The sequence below is a fragment of the Eutrigla gurnardus genome, assembly GCF_963514095.1.
Source record: "Eutrigla gurnardus genome assembly, chromosome: 16".
Classification (NCBI taxonomy): domain Eukaryota; kingdom Metazoa; phylum Chordata; class Actinopteri; order Perciformes; family Triglidae; genus Eutrigla; species Eutrigla gurnardus.
In genome coordinates this window covers 14,625,647-14,642,429 of record NC_139927.1, presented here as the reverse complement: position 1 = coordinate 14,642,429, position 16,783 = coordinate 14,625,647, and the positions used below count along the sequence as shown (strand labels likewise).

Sequence of the window (16,783 nt, the reverse complement as noted above, 5' to 3'; positions counted from 1 at the left end):
CTCCCCAGTGTGCAGAACCTTCTTTCAAAAGCTGTTTTCCCGTTATGAATTTCAAATTAAAACTAAACTACATGACATTCAGTTTCAGTGTAATAACTTCTGCCATACCTAATTGATAAATTGGGAAATAGTACAATATAATAAAGCCCTGGTATGCTGTCTGGGTCATTAACCGCTGTAAACTGTACTACAATAAGGCTAAAAACATATTTGTCCATATGAAGTGTAGTGGAGTAAAAGTAACCAATAGTATCAAATGGAATGATGAATTGAAGTACAAGAAGCTCACAAGTGCAATTGATTACAGTGCTCAAGTTCGAGTTAATTAACTTATTTGCATTTCATCACTGAGTACAGTATAGCGGATTATGACAGTGCTTAAAGATATAATAACAAAACCCCACAATGACTTTAAAAAAAATAATTTCCACACTATTACCTTCATCTACAGTATCTCAGGGTCGCAAGAAATGCATCAAATCTGATTCAAAACAAGACTTCTAGTCTAATAATAGTAGAATATATTTGTAAATTGTAGTTTTCTATTCGTGTAAGACAGTTTTACAGTTACTTGGTCTCTGTTGACTTTGCTTATTTTATACATTATCCATCAAAACACAAAAATGCTTTTCTCTGTATGTGAAAAGCAACTTGGTCATAAACCATAGACCCTGAATGTGATTCAGAAACCCAACAGGTGCCGACAATTCTACACTTTTATTTTGAAGGCAAAATTGTATGGGGAAATTCTTACTTCCGCTATGATTGACTCACACATGCTAGCGGTGTTTTGTAGCTAGCAGCTGTTTACAGGGCGAAGGATGGGGAAAGATGGCTTTAGATGTGTTGAATGTAACGAACAAGCACGGGAGTTACACAGGGATTACACTAACGGGATCCTAAAGATAACAATATGCGTACGTTAAGTTACCTTCTTGGATTTGAGTACTGTTTATGATGAAGATGCTAGCTAACAATGTTTGCCTGATTGAACAGCTAACATTCTTCCTTTCTAAAAACTAAAGTTCTTTATTAACGAGTTAATTTTACCTGTGTGTGTGTGTGTGTGTGTGCGCGTGTGTGTGTGTGTGTGTGTGTGTGTGTGTGTGTGTGTGTGTGTGTGTGTGTGTGTGTGTGTGTGTGTGTGTGTGTGTTCGTTTGTATATCCAGGAGTCGTGCCAGAAGCCAGTGGACAAGTACATCGAATATGACCCAGTTATCATCCTGATTGATGCCCTTTTATGCAAGACGCAGGCTTTCAGACACATTTTATTCAACACGAGTTTGAACGTAAGTCAGCCAAGCCCTACTGTAAATCAACTAGTCCCCTCGCGCATGCGCATGGCTCCATCTAAACTCGGTATTATAATAACTGTGTGGATGGTTGCAGGGTCTGTGTTCATTACAGGCCTTTTGGTCGACACGTGTTAAAAAGTTACAAGCGGTGGAAGTACATTTATTCAAGTACTGTACTATAGTACAAATTCAAGGTACTTCACTTGAGTTTACTTCTATTTTGTGCTATTTTATACTTCTGCTCCACTACAGAGGGAAATGATGTACTTTTAGTGCTCCACTACATTTGTCTGATAGCTTTCAGAATCCAATTTTTCCCTGTGGATAGTTAACCATCCATCCATTAATTATCTGTAATCGCTCATCCTATTCAGGAGTAGTACATTACATTTTACCAGTAATACTGACATACTTTTGCTTAAGTAAGTCTTTGAATGGAGGTCTTGTCGTGGAGTATTTGGTTTATTACTGGTATTAATACTTAAGTAGAAGGTACACTTGAGGTATACTTCATGTGTGCGTTTTGTACATCTTCTGCTCCACCTCTCCAGATCCACTGGAAGTTGTGTGTGTTCTGCTTGCTGTGCGAGGCTTACCTCAGGTGGTCTCTGCTCCATGGCTCCAAGCAGAGCAGTGACCCCGCCGACATCATCAGATACACCAAGGAGTGGGAGTTCTACAGCATGTTTGGATTGGCCGCCCTCGGTAAGATGATAAAACCAGATGATATAAAAAATCCGATGATGCTGTTATAAGTATTGAGAATGTTTCCCCATTGCGTCTGTGTTCATAGTCTACACTTACATGATAGAAAGGCGAGAGATAATAGTGTTTTAGCACATCAGTTGTTCATGTAGACAGAGCTATTTATTTGGTGTTTTAGTGTAAAGTTGTGATTGTAAAATTATATAAAACAAAGAAAAGCAGCAAATCCTCACATTTGAGAAATGGGAACCTGGCAGTAGTTCACTTTTTTAGCTTGATAAAGATTTAAAAGTGTAGGTTATTTACTGTCAGTGAAACATTTCATCACTATCCTGGAGTCGAGCGCCCTCTATAGGATAAAGAGTAGAAATGACAAATCCTGCTCTTGTTGGTAAACATTGAATCTTGCTTCTACTCATCTATAGTACAATCATGAAAAGTTATTTACATTCATCATTAAATTAAATACATGAATCTGTGTCTGTCTGCTGGTGGCGTAGAGCTGTCGGCGTTCTGCAGCGGCGTGCTGTGCTTCCTTTGGGTGGTGGTGGGGCGACTGCAGGGCGGGACCCTCCAGCTCAGCCTGCTCTTCAGAGCCCTGCTGCTTTCCTGCTACGGCAAGGTCCTCCTTATCCCCGCTGTGATCTGGGAGCACGACTACTCCCCGCTCTGTCTGGGCCTCATCAAACTGTTTGTGCTCACTTCAAACTCGCAGGCTATCAGAGGTAAGAGGAAGCATCTGTTTGTAGGCATATTCCTTTACTTACCACTGGTGTTATCTAACCAGTCAGATCCATTTGCTTGTACTTGCCCAGATAAACACATTTGTGCCTCCTTCCAATAAAGTGGATGTGACTTTAATTTAGTTTGTGTCGCTCACATCATTGGAAAAACATAGACTCGCTGCCAACAGGTCTTTGGATCTACTTTCTACTGAGAAAATAGTCCCTATTGAAACCTATTGATCGATTAAACATGGTTGTATAATAATCTTGACACCATACATAAATAAAAATCTAACTAAAATAATAAAAAAAATGATATATGTGAACACAGTAGATATATTGTACCAATATTCAGTATATTAATGTATATTATAGTTTCTTTTTATCATTGTGGATGATTTTAAATGGCTTAATCCGTTTATGTAACATTAAAACTCTTTAATGAAGAACAGTCATATAGAAATATTAAGAAGATTTTTAGCAAACCTTTTCGGCATATTTGACTATTGATTAATCTTCTCCCATACCACGTTGCAATGATTTATTATTCTAGTATTGGAAAAAACAAACGATGCTGGTATTTGTTTAAATATGTATATAAATGTATTTATTAATCTCATCTTAATTTATTTTCTGTTACACCATTGACCCAGATAACAAATATCATTTTAAAAGAAATTAGGGAAAATAAAATGAAAATGAAAGCACCGGCAGGTGGCACCTAACACTCGATGATGCCCCTTTACTACATAGACCCCCTCAGACACTGAACATAATTACATTACATAACAGAACCGTTTTAGTCCACGTTTTATTTTCATTTGTATAACTATTCCTTCAGCAGCTGAAGGAATGTAAATCTGCTCATTATATTTGGCAGCTCGCCCATGAGCAACAAACAATGACTCGTTGAGTGATTTATGGTCTGCTGCTCTGATGAGGACTTTCTGTTCGTCACATTCATAAAGAACACTTTGGATTCTGTCACGTGCACCAAAGTAGTGAATTCAGACTTTTCACCACTTTGTTTTTTTTTTTTTTTTATGTCATATTGCTGCTTGTTTCTAGTGTTAATGGCACTTTTCTGTCCAGATTCTTCAGATGTAATTTAATTAACATGAAAACAAAAAGTTTCCATGGAAAACGTGAGTGGATTCCTAATTTTTTCCTCCTCGTCTCCCTCCTCCAGTGATCCTGAACAGCAGTAGACGTCTGTCGTTGATGGCCGTGTGTGTAGGCCTGCTGTCAGAGACCTGCGTGGCTCAGGCCTGTACCCGGCTTCCATGGAGCATCCAGGACATGTGGACATTTGAATGAAAGTCGACTGAGGCGAATGTCAATTATCTCAGGGATGAATGAGGCATCGTGGACGCCAAACGGTGCCAAACAGAGGCCATTTTTTAATAAACACTCCGCACACGGGGGCTGGAGAAGGCTTTCCTCAGAACAGAGACTTTATTATTTTTGTCTACTCTATCGAGATAAAGATCCATTTTCATTTAGGAGGGATGTCACAGACATTTTGGGTTTTAGAGTAGACGATGAACAAGGTTCCAGTGAGATTTTGATTTGATTACATTTTTTGAGACGGCCGTACAGAGAGGCGCTCCAGCATGGGAAGGCCCCCTCATCTAAATCACTGTTTCTCAGTGTGACTCTCGAGGTTGTGGTTTGACAATAACAACTTCTCTGTTTGGACAGGACCCAGACAACACCCGTCACATTCTTTGGCTCATTGGTGAAATGGTTATTTTACCTCTCTCTGTGGAAGTTTCATGGTGATATCTATTGGTGCTTTTTTTTTTACCCTATTCACCTGTAATGTCTCCCCTTAAGGCAGGGTCGGCCATTTATTTGTTGCAGAATGACGTGTACAATCCTTTAGAAGAAAAAACTGCAGCAGGTATTTAAAGTTATCACCGTGAAACGTGTGTATACTTTACAAAATCCTCCACTTGCGGTCCCTGGCCTAACTGACCGACGTCCAATCAGTAAAACAAACATCCGAAGCAGACTGAGAGTCTGTGGAATGAGCAGAATGTATCCACTGCACTTACCTACAGTATGAAGGGACAGCTGAGCCGGCCTCCATGAGGAGTGACTGGAAGCCCGATGAATCCTTTCTGAACAAAACCATCAGCTGACAGATTCGCCCTACGAGATCAAATGATACTCTCTCAAAGATCACAGATGATATGATGGACTTTTAGGGCTGTCGTTTCAAACCTGCCATAAACGAATATTCTATCTGAAATCACTGCAGATGTTCCTGTTTTTACGTCTTAGCGTTGTCTCAAGTCCTCCATGCCCCTCGCTTGGTGTTTGTCGTCTGCATTGAAGAGGTATTAAGAGATTTATCTGTAAGTGTCCCATTTGTTTCTCTGTACTTTCCATGTTTGTTGCAAAAGAAATAATGAAATGAAGTAACTGTGGCGTTCGGTCCCAGACGAGCCCTGAGACGTACACTTCTGATAAATGATGCTCTCTGAACTGTCCTTTGTATGAAAATATCACAAGAGTAAATAAAATATTTGTAATTAAACATAGTCAATTTGTATATGATTTGATTCTGTGCATGTGTGTGTGTGTGTGTGTGTGTGTGTGCTGCCTCAGCACATGTCATGTCAGGCCTGTGAATAGTTGAGACAGCACACGAGTGAGGAATGTTTTCTTAGGTGTCCTCACCCTGGGTGGATCTGTGCTCCGGTCTCTGCAGAGACAACTCTGTCTTATTGTTGTTTCAAATCTCATACACCCATGTTTAGTAGGTCGAGCATAAAAAATAAAACAGTGAATAATTTGGAATTTATGGGAGATTCTTTTTTTCCGAGGTCTATAGGGACAGATGGCTTGCCTCCCTGTTTTTGTTTCAGTCTTTTGCATTTAATGCACAAAAGTGGAAATCGACATACTGGTGTCTGTGTCCTCTGTTGACGCAGTGTTTTCATCTCCAGGATGGAGTCTTTGTGAACAAAGCCCTGAGGGATTTTCTAAATGTGGAATCTGGAGAGTGTCGGTCAATTACTGTGGCATGCAGTGGTTTAATCTGGCTAATCAGATTACTGTAACAGCAGTCACCATGCAGCCATTTACCAGTCTGGACCGGTGTGGAAGCCAAGGAGCTGGAGCTGGAGGGGAAATCCTACCCTGCTGGTACAAAACCCTTTGCTTTACAGAAAATTGAAATAGAAAAAAAACAAAACAAATTTTACAAATAAATACAAAGTGGAGGTTATAGTTGACCTTTTGTCTAATAATCCATCGTTATTTGTTCCCAAATTTAAAAAGAGTTGGCCAATATGCATCAAATAGCATAGTCTGGACAGTAAAACACTGTTTTGATAGAATATATATTATATTATATGCATATGAAACAACATGTGTCATCTCTCCACCATCTTAGTTGAGCGTGCTTGCATCCTGTATTTTATCCTATGAGACATTTGTGTGAAATTGTCATGATGATTAACATATGAGTTGTTGAGTTGTGGTCACGGTGACCTTTGACCTTTGACCAGCAAAATCTAGCTTTGCTGGACTGTGTCAAATTTGAAGAAATTCCCCTCAGGCGTCCCTGAGCTAGTCACCAGACAGATGTAAAGACAGACGGACGGACTGCCTGAAATGTGGCCACGGCATAAACACATCATGTCAGCAGGCTGCAGCTCACAGAATCACTGAAGGACAAATAAATATTCAAATTACAAACTACTAAATTACAACAGAGATGAACTTTGGGGCTCTCCGGCAATATTTTTTACATTTATCAACCAAATGTATCAATTATCGACTGTTGATCGTGAAATGATAGACACCAGCTCATTCAGCAGAGGTTTCGTTCACGTGTTACCGTGATAGACAAGCTGGTCCATGCAGCCCAGCTCTGATGTGGCAATCTGTCCCATCCGTCCCCACGGAGAGAGTGATGCACCTTGGATTTGCTCTCTCAATCAAGATTATGTTAATCTGCTCTAATCTCCCAACAGACGCTCAGCACGAGACCAGAGCAGAGAGAGAGGAGGACAACATGGCCTTCACATAATTCTGTCAGCACAGAGGGCCTTTATACATAAAGCTGTTAACCGAATACTTGTTATACTTGTTATACATATATGGGGCTATATTGTTATTGTTTGTTTTTTTCAGATTTGCTGTAGTCCGGCTTCAGTGCAGTTTGACTGGTTTGCCTGGAGTTTCCAGGTTTGAGGGTGTTCCCAAACTGACAAGGCAAATCAAGGGAGAGACATTGAATGCACACCATTTTGTTTGCATTCAAATGCTTAAAACACAATGGATACCGGTATACAGTTTGTAAACAAAAAAACAACAACAACAAAAAACACTGTCCAGACACTGTCAATAAAATATAATCAATATTCATAGTCAAAAATATATATTTGTTGGTATTGTAATGTAGGGTGCTTTTAAATCAAAATAAAAAACGGTTGACATTAGAGTGTAAAAGAAAGAAAGCAAACTGCGAAACACCACAATAAGGCCATTACCATTTAAAGTCCTGTAGTAGGGGTTTTACATGTATAGATCTATAGTATTAAGAGCATTTTGTATTTTAAGTATTAAGTCAAACTATTCATTTTGTATGCAAACCGTAGCGTAAGCACCATTTTTGCACTGGAGCTGATTTGACCTATTTTATATAGGCTAGTGCATAACAATGCCTCATATTGTATATGCACATAGGATTTTAATCTGCAAAGTAAACAATAATTATAGCCCTCAGAATATTGAAGTGGGTTGTATAGTACAATAATGACCTGTGAGTCAAACTCAGTTACACCACTGGTTAATTAGACTGCCTTTGTGCGTCATGTGTTAGTGCTCCACATTAAATTGCCATGATTATATTTGAAGAAACACTTACAGACTCAGATATTTCACAGGTCAACATTCACGAAGCAGTGATGCGACGTGCTGCACGTAGCCTGTGGAGTTGACTGTCGCCTGACCCACTTCTTCAGCCTCACAGGGAGGGAGGTTTGTGAGAATTTAAATAAGGTCTCCTCAGCGTTATCATCATCATCAGCAATTCATCTGAAGCTGCCAGCACGAGGAGAGCCGCTCACATCAAAGCCGTCACATCCCGCTGCAGTAATTATCAACTAAACCGGAACTGCTCCTGCGTGGCAGCCGAAATGCAGATCGGTGCATTTGAATGCAGGTCGGAGTGAGATGCATTCAGGAGGAAGAAGAAGTAGGGCAACACGGAGGAGGACGACTCCACTCTGGTTACGGAGGTTGATAGGGATGATATTTACGAGATTTTATCCATATTTATGGAATGGCTGTATGGCTGTTGGGCTAATTGCCTTTGTAGAGATATTCATGGTCCCCAGAGGATGAACCCTCATGGCTGTTAAAGTACCCCTTATACAGAATGACCTATTTCAGAATCATGAATATTATTTGATTATAATCCTTTAACGCTGCATCTGGGAACAGTGAAGTTAATTTCAACAAATGTGCTGCTTTATCTATAGTAGAATGCAGAAGTTTAATTAAAGCATAAAAAATAGAAATATTACAGTGAAGTAAAAGTACCTTTAAAATGAAGTAAACAGTAAATTAACTTGGTTGTTTTCATCAGCTTTACATTGTCTTAAGCGCAAATTAGCAGATAAAAAAAAAAAAAGCTCACTCACCACCGAAAAAAAGTTTGTAATCACTTTATTAATTCATATCAATATAACAACTATGATAGCATCGAGACTAATTGCCCAAAGAAACAGTAGTATGGTCATTCATAGATCAAAGAACAGGAGTAATGATGGATGATAACAACACAGATGCCACACGTTCTCCGAGTAACTTCACAAAATACGTCAACACTTTTCCCCTCCACTAAAGTGATTTAATGAATGATTATGATGAATGATATACAATATTAATATGAAGTCAGACATTTCACTCAGCTTCAAAAGGAATTTTAACGGCTGTAGCCAGCAATTAGAAAAGCAGTTCGTCGACGCTAAACAACTGGCTGTAAATATGATGCGTAACATTAAATACCTCTAAGGCTCTTGTGTTTTTCTTGCTGATTCACAAACTACAACTGAACTCGTAAATCCCGGGCGTCACATTTGTGTTTTAGTTGTTTTTTTATCCCCTCGAGTTGGCCATGCCAGGCTAAGCACCACGCTTTTAGGGGACTAAAAGATGGTCGTTTGAAAGCTCATCCAATCACATCCATCCACACTGATTGCATTTCATTTTAGTCAAAACATGTGCATTCTTTTTGGTTGCACTGCATTCTGGTCAATGAGGGCACTTCAAGTAAAAAAAATCTCTCCTAACAGTTGATTTCTTTGTGTGATTGTTCAAAGTTGGTGCAAAAAGGGGGAAGAAGAAGCCCTCGGTGTGAAATCAATCGTAGTTGCTGTAAGTTTCGGGTAACACATCACATTGTTGTCATTTACAATCTTGTTTGAATGTTTTAAGAGCGTTTTTGTTTTTGCCCCTCCAAGGTAAAAGACATGCTGACAATTTTTCACCAAAAACACATGTTCACCCTGAGATGACATCACCACATTACACATCCGACAATCGCAGGGAAACGGGGCTTTGTAAAAGTAGGAAACACACTTTCCAACCGCTAGCGCTACGATGTTGTGCACAATTTGCTGGTGTTTAATTAAGTGCACGTTTCTCACTCTCCTGCTGGATTTAGTTACAGCAGAGTTACTGTACAAAGAGCACCGTGTGCCTGTGTGATAAAGACTCAACCCAAAGAGGATCAGCTGGTCGTCCTTACAGGGGAGATTTAGCAATCAAACCACAAACAGGTGCAATATCATTGAATACAAGCGATGAGTGCACAATTTAGATCGCTAGTGACGTGACTGATTTTAAGGCTGCTACAAGTTTTGGAAGGTAAAGCTGCTTCGTGTAGAAGATTAAAATGGACTTTTGATGGAATAGAAGTTGTAGGAAACGAGAGTAAGTCTGTGCTGTGGTCCATGTTGGACGTGCACAATGTCTGGAATGAGTCAACCAGGACAGGAAGAGAAATGCCACAGCAACTCAAATGTCAGAGGGCGGAAGCGTCAGAAAACGCACCACTCCCAACAGCTGCATCCTCGTCAATAAAATGAAAAAGGAGCCTTTGACAGGGGAGTAAAAATGAAAAAAATAAATAGGAGAGCCTTGAAAATACCAGAGAGAACCTCCACATCTCTAATTGGCTCGTTCTGAGATTTTGTTGACTGCTATTGGGTTTAAGAGTTTTGCAAAAGTCATCAAGTTTGAAATTCTACAAGTGGCAGCTTTTAAGAACCAGGCGCATATCAATAAAACAGTTTGTGGTTTATTCTCGTCCCCGTGTTGAACAGCATCAAGTCTGAAACCTGAAGGTTTACCAAAGGCACTAATTGTGTAGACATCCAATAAAACGTCCGGGATCAAGTTTGTGCAGAAGTGGTTTAAACCGGATCGATTACATCGTTTGTTGACTTCAGATTAGGTTGCCGTGATAAAAACGGGTGTTTTTAACTGACCCTCAATGCATAAATTTGACTGGATGTATTAGTAGCATTCAGATGTAGATTTAATGTACAGACAAAACATTAGACTTCACAAAACAGACGATTCCCAACAAATAAAAGTGAGCAAACATTCAATGCAACTTATTAGATGACGGAGTCAGTGACATCGTGTTCTACTGACTCCATTTAGGCTTCTGCTTCTATTTAGAAACTTGCATTATAGATATCAACAGCACAAGATTCAAATGTGAGTAGGGAGTGGTGTTTTGCAGTGAGATGTTATAAACATGAAATACTGCATACTCCAGCTGTGTAGATGCAGAGACTTTTAAAAAAAACGTAAAAAAGAATTAACCTTTTGTGTGAATGTCAGGTGTTTCTTTGAAAGGGCAAACCGTCGGTGTTAAAAGACAACATGTTTATGATAACAGTCAAGACATTCTTCAAGACAACACATGTCATTATGCACTCTACGTTTTACGTTAAATGGAACATTCCAGAGCAGGGAATTATGGGAAACCGTCTTCTTCAGCGTCTTAAACCAAGAGATCATTTCATTTTGAGTGCTGTACTTTCTTTGGTTTGTGTTCTGTAAACACTCAAATAAATAGTGGACCGGCCTTCTCGAAGCAAAGGTGAGCGCCAACAGTCATGTTCTATCTGGTGTAGAGCCGTGGCTCAGCTTTGCTGGAGAGATATTAAGAAAGACCATTCATATGTGTAGCAGATATATTTGCACATGGAAACGTATAGATGGCGCGGGGTAACGGTGAAAAAAACAAAACATACACAAGAGTCTAAAATAAGGCTGCCTTTGTGGAGTGTTTCAATCAAAAACAGCAGGGATCCACTGGGATCATGAATTAAAACCACCGGCGGTTACAATCCTGTTAGTGACCACTTCTGTCTATTATAGGTTTGCAGGTAAGTTAAATAAATGTCCAGCCTGGCGTGGAGCCTGTACAGCGCTAGTCCGGATACCCGCTAAATGCGGTGCATGCGTTATTAGGATAAGATTGGTTGTTAGTAGCATACAAAGCAATACCCTGTATTCAGCTGATGGTTGCTACCAAGCTGTGTTTACACTGTGAGCAACGTCTGAAGGCCACAGTGAGCGCAGAACAAAAAGACTGAACTTCTGAAATGTCGAGCATCACAAGCTGATCAAATTCATGCTTTCACTTCTCCGTCAACCTCACCGTCATTAAAAGAAGCATACAGATCATAGCAACTGTCAACTGTGTGGCAAGTTGATCACAGCCATTCGCCGTTTCTCGATTCTTGTCAACATTATATTCGAAAGAGTATATTAAGGAGAATAGTCTCACAGCTGGTTATGTGGTTATGGTTATTTTCAACAGATGCTGGCTAGTTAGCACTTGCTATCTGGCTGTGATCTTGCTATCGATGCATCACGAAAGGGATTACCACACAGCGGAGTACAAAACATGATTTGCCAGATCAAAATCATCTGGGCTGCTTGCAGCATTTTTGAACATTTCACAATTTCAGAGCAAATATCTGAAAAAGGCAGGAAAAAGTGTAATCCTCACTCCTGTACAAGAACTCCCTCTGCATTTCTTTTACACTGTGAGCAGGTAGGAGGACTTGACCTCTTTCTCCATTCTTCAGGTCTGACAAGTTCTGTCCAGATCTTCAGGATTTATGTAAATTAATGATTTCCCCACTTGAAAGTACAACACACACCGTCTCTTTGCACCAACACCGACTGCAGAGTCCAGAATCCTCTTTTAAAAATCCCAATTTCTGGGATTCACATCCAGTAAATGATTCACCCTCATAGATGAGTAGAGCTGCAGGACAAAACTTCCGCCGAGAGGAAGCAGAGGGAAGCGAATATCTTGTTATTTATATTATATAATAAATAATACAACTTTGTTCATATATTTTGTGTATGTAAAAAAAGTTCTGTCAAAAAGGGCGACTGGCTAGCAAAACCGCTTGATATAGAAGCGGCAGCAGAGCGGTTTATAAAAAGAAATAATATATATTGCCTAATGTTTAGTATATGGAGTCTTGGAATACAATCCATCTCGAGTTTTAGAAGGTGTCACAAGCCGCTTGTTAAAACACTTGGCCACCCAGCTCCGCAGTCTGATGAAGCTCCTGATCACGCTGCAAAAAAAAAAAAACTTCTGCAGCACAAGCAGGGGTGTGTTTCACCTGAGAAGGAGCTGAAGTGAAAGCTGAAAGCTACTGTTGTAAACTGCTACCTCTAACCAACAATTTCTTTCTTGGAGGTCAAAAGGTTTCCAGAGAAACTCCTCCGGCTCAACTCAAGTCTTTCACCCCCAAAAACATGTATCCATTTGCAGAAAAATGCAGAGAATGAGGCCTTAGATGGTAACGTGAAAGGAGTCCCAGCTGTCGTCTTTGCCGATGCTACTCCCATTCCTGGCCGCTGCCATTGTTGCCGCCCCGTCTCCAATCTCTCCGTCCGCCTGTTCCCCGGTGGGAGTGGCGCCAGGCTCCGGGTAATACTCATCATCCTCGTCGAAGTAGCCGTTCTCCATCATGCTGAGGCTGGAGGCGGCGCTCAAGTCCTGGCAGCTGCCCTTGTACTCCTGGATCGATTCGTGGAGCGACCACAGCTGGCACAGCAGGGACATGTCCTGCTGACGCAGACCCACCTATAGAAAGTGGGATTATGATCCTCATTAACACATGGTACATTTCTAATGAGGCCTTCAACTATTTCATCAAACTGCAGAAACCAACTGTATACGCACGCTTGAACAAAGTATCAAAAATACTAAACCTAAAGATGGGCTTTACCACAATACTTCTTTCTTGAGATAATCTGTGATTTGTACTCTCGTCTCTATACAACTAGAGCTGCTGCTAACCATTATTGCCATTATTTTTATCCAACAAACACTGCAAACCAAAAAACAGAAAATGAAGAATTTTTACGAAAAAAAATTTTTTTTTAAATTTAACAATTTTAAAAAAAAGGAGAAATGACCAACATTAACTGGTTCCAGCCTCTTTAATGTGAGAATTTGCTGCATTTTGTATACACATTTTTTTAATGTATTATTACAAGTGATGCCTGATGGTCTGGTTTTGTTTTTTTATTATTATTATTATGTTCTGCAGCCTACCTGACATTATTACTAATTCAAGGCTGAATCAAAAATACTTTGTCCTGGCAGTGCTGACATTTTTGACTGCACACACTCAACCAAATTCAATTCAAGTACATACTGGCGAGAGGCTTAGGAAATTGACAACTTATTAGACAATGTGAACTGCAAACTCATAGTAACACATTAACAGCAACAAAGCAGTAAGCCTTGCATAGGGAACATGCTGCAGCGAGGGCAGAAAGAGGATTTAGTAAAGCCTGTAACAAAAAAAATCCAAATGAGAAAGGGGGTAGAGTTTCAGCAACAGTTCGACCTCTTTCATCTGAATGACCAGCTGTGAGGAAACAGGCTATTTTTATGTATTCAACAACAGCCGCAATATTGAAATCTGGTCTGGTTCTGTAATGAAAACCCCTGCTGCTGGCACGAGAGTGCACAAGAGTGAGTTATAAGCGTCTCACTCTGTTTACAGCCTGGTGAATGTGTAACAACGTGATTACTTCACCACAGCATTATATGCTAAATCAAGTTGGGGGGAAAAACCTTTTGTACTAAAGCTAAAATAAATTGAGTTTATAATTCAAATTAGCTCAAACCTAATGGATTAATTTATTCTCATACACTGTAAAGCTGTTCCTGGATTCTCTTGCAGCTGTTTAATGAAACGCTCCCTTTAAAAAAAGTGTTTTTCCTATATGCTTAAAAATAGTGACACTTTTGGAATGAATTGGGTATTTTCATATCATAAACATACAATTAACGAAACAGTGCTGAGAAAAAAAAAGCTATTAATTATTTTTCAGTATGACCAGCCACATCTACACTCTGGGCTGGTGCAAAGAAGCGATATCCACACCTGAAAGTTACTATTTTATTCATGTAATGCGGTATGTGGTAAATGGCACGAATGCCGAATTTACCAGGAGACTCTAATCATTTATAAAACACTTTTAAATGTGTGCTAAGAGTTGTGTACATTTGCCCAAAAGCCAGACAACCTCAAAACTACCAGAATTCGTCTGGAAACGAATGTGCAGCGCGTAGAGATTAAACGGGCGTTCCGACAAAACAGGGGTGACATAGGGGTGCACTCTCTTCGTCAAAAACAAAACGCTGAAATATTACCATCTCTTTTCGCAGGAGAGCCAGAGCCGCGTCGAGGTTGGCCGGCTTGTGGGTCAGCAGGTTGTCGCCGTTGTTCCTGCCTCGGCTCAGGTCGTCCTGGATCATGGTTTTCTTAACGTACATCCTCTCCATTTCTCTCCAGGAGCCGCCGCTCGAGTTCAGCAAGCCGCTCAGGCTCTTGGGCAACGGGGGTAGACCCTCGATACAGGCCATTCCCCCCGCCGAACCGTTCGTTGACTTACCATTCATCGTCCTGTGGGTTACTGAGCGAAGATATGTTGGTATTTACAGCGAAGTCGACTGTTAAGTCCTTAAATCCCGTAAACGCTGGGAATAATCGGCCGTCTCCCGCACCAAACAAACCGAGCAACAGCCGTGGTTTTCTCTCCTCGGGGCGGACAGCGACGCCACGTCAAGGTACCCGGATTCACGCTCTTCCACTTCCGGTGTGATGATCAAAATAAAAGCATCACTGGTGAACATGTTGTAGGGGAGATTTTTTTTATTTATTTATTTAAATAAGAAATATAATCTTTATACACACAATACAAACCTTCATTTTTCACGAGTGAGAGTGAGAGGCGTATTGGTGTTACAAATGTACCGTCTCCACTTATGAGATTGTATAATTTAATTGGTATTAAATTGGACTCTATTGAATAAAGTTGACGAATGAAGGATTTAATATAAGCTGCGTATGTATTGTATTGTATTGTAATGACTTTGACATGCTATATTTTATAGAAAATACACAGCTTTTATTGAGAATGTGAACTTCTGGTCTTCCCATGGGTTATTATTATACACTTGACGAGGCTGGATTGTGGCGAGTAGTAAAATCCATTTCCTGTTCTTTTAACATACTGGCTGCTGGGCGTCTCCCTGCCAATGCCAACACTTACATGCAGGAAAACGATCTTAAAAAAAATAAAAAAAATAAAAATGAATTAAAATTACTCTTTGAAGTAAATCTGAAATGAAAAAACAGTGTGTTTGTATAGACTGCATGTACAAATATCAATAGATGTGTTAATTTAAGTCTATTGAATACACTGTTTACTCTTTGAAGTAAATCTGAAATGAAAAAACAGTGTGTTTGTATAGACTGCATGTACACAAATCAATAGATGTGTTAATTTAAGTCTATTGAATACGCTAGGGAATTTATGATCTTTGCAGTGTATTAATTGAACCATCTTATTTTTTAGAATAAAACTAAATGTCTGCCTCTTGGTTTAATATACGATTGATATTTGAGTCACATTAAAATAAAACTAATTGATGGGGGAACCCATCATCCAGCAGAAGTCATGTGCTGGAAGAAGTGTGCGTGTGTTGTGTGTTGTGCAGGACAATAGTTTTGAGTACAAAGAACAGATGGTGGATTTATTTCCCTCCCCAGCCTGCACCATCATCACAACAATAACACTACTTCAACCTTGAAATCAACACACAATGCATCACACATGCTCCTCTCCAAAAGAGGAGCATGTGCTGTACCACACACACACACACACACACACACACACACACACACAAGGCAGATGGATGATGCCTGAAGCCTGGTATTTCTAATTGTTCTACTGAAATGAATTAAACCTGACTTATCTCCTACTGACAGTTTGGACAAAAAAAAATAAATCTTATAAGCACCTTGCTCATGATTTGATGACATTTCGGTTTCATTAACCAAATATAATTAAACAAAGGTATCTAAAGGGGTCATTTAATTGTTTAAAGGAGGAGAGGAGGAGGAGGAGGAGGAGGAGGAGGAGGAGAACATTTTATGGACTGTATAGCCTATTCACTTTTTTTAGAGATGGCAAATAAACCCCAATGGACATGAAGTTGTGTAGTAGTAAAAGCTCTGGCTCAGATGAGTCAGAAATACAATTCAGTTAAATAGTATTCAAATTAAGTTTGAAAATAAATACATATTTTATATCGTTAATACATAATGAGTTTTTTTTTTTTTTTTTTAAGAGAAGCTAGGCAGCTTATGCTATTTAGATGCAAATGCTAACAAAGTTAGCTGGCTGACTCCTTTGGGTCTTTTCAATGCCATTAGGCAAAAAGGGTAAAAAAAATTAAAAAAAACTGCCAAGGAAAACACAAGTCTAGAACTATTTTCCATTGCGGTCCTTGTTGATACGAAGACAGGAGAATAAACAGTGCCTGTAAACTTCTAGTTAGCTGTAGCAAGTGAGCTAGCTATGAGTTAGCTAGTTAGCTTGTTTAGTAAACACACTTTGAGTTACACCTCTTATGTATATACATAGTTTTGTCGGTTGCCATAGGTTGTATTTAAATCCACCTTAAATAG

General features: G+C 39.6%; 2 protein-coding genes across 2 annotated transcripts; one reads left to right on the top strand and one right to left on the bottom strand.

Annotated features, from left to right (window-relative positions):
* Positions 1 to 779: 779 nt before the first annotated feature.
* On the top strand, positions 780 to 5,250 carry arv1 (ARV1 homolog, fatty acid homeostasis modulator). The gene is made up of 5 exons (XM_084030326.1): positions 780 to 917; positions 1,171 to 1,290; positions 1,848 to 2,001; positions 2,502 to 2,726; positions 3,916 to 5,250. Exons 1-5 carry the CDS (start codon positions 822 to 824, stop codon positions 4,041 to 4,043), a joined length of 723 nt encoding a protein of 240 aa, XP_083886452.1. The 5' UTR covers positions 780 to 821; the 3' UTR covers positions 4,044 to 5,250.
* A 3,323-nt stretch (positions 5,251 to 8,573) lies between these two features.
* Positions 8,574 to 14,866, bottom strand: fam89a (family with sequence similarity 89 member A). Its single transcript, XM_084030207.1, has 2 exons — positions 14,461 to 14,866; positions 8,574 to 12,876 (listed from the first exon to the last, which is right to left on the bottom strand). Exons 1-2 carry the CDS (start codon positions 14,707 to 14,709, stop codon positions 12,583 to 12,585), a joined length of 543 nt encoding a protein of 180 aa, XP_083886333.1. The 5' UTR covers positions 14,710 to 14,866; the 3' UTR covers positions 8,574 to 12,582.
* Between the last annotated feature and the right edge of the window lie 1,917 nt (positions 14,867 to 16,783).

What these genes read in the sequence shown, in the direction of transcription:
- arv1 (XM_084030326.1), top strand. Translation starts at nt 822, where the DNA reads ATGGGGAAAGATGGCTTTAGATGTGTTGAATGTAACGAACAAGCACGG. An exon ending in TCCTAAAGATAACAATATGC is followed by an intron (nt 918 to 1,170) that starts GTACGTTAAGTT and finishes TTGTATATCCAG; the next exon opens with GAGTCGTGCCAGAAGCCAGT. An exon ending in TATTCAACACGAGTTTGAAC is followed by an intron (nt 1,291 to 1,847) that starts GTAAGTCAGCCA and finishes CCACCTCTCCAG; the next exon opens with ATCCACTGGAAGTTGTGTGT.
- fam89a (XM_084030207.1), bottom strand. Translation starts at nt 14,709, where the DNA reads ATGAATGGTAAGTCAACGAACGGTTCGGCGGGGGGAATGGCCTGTATC. An exon ending in CTCTCCTGCGAAAAGAGATG is followed by an intron (nt 12,877 to 14,460) that starts GTAATATTTCAG and finishes CACTTTCTATAG; the next exon opens with GTGGGTCTGCGTCAGCAGGA.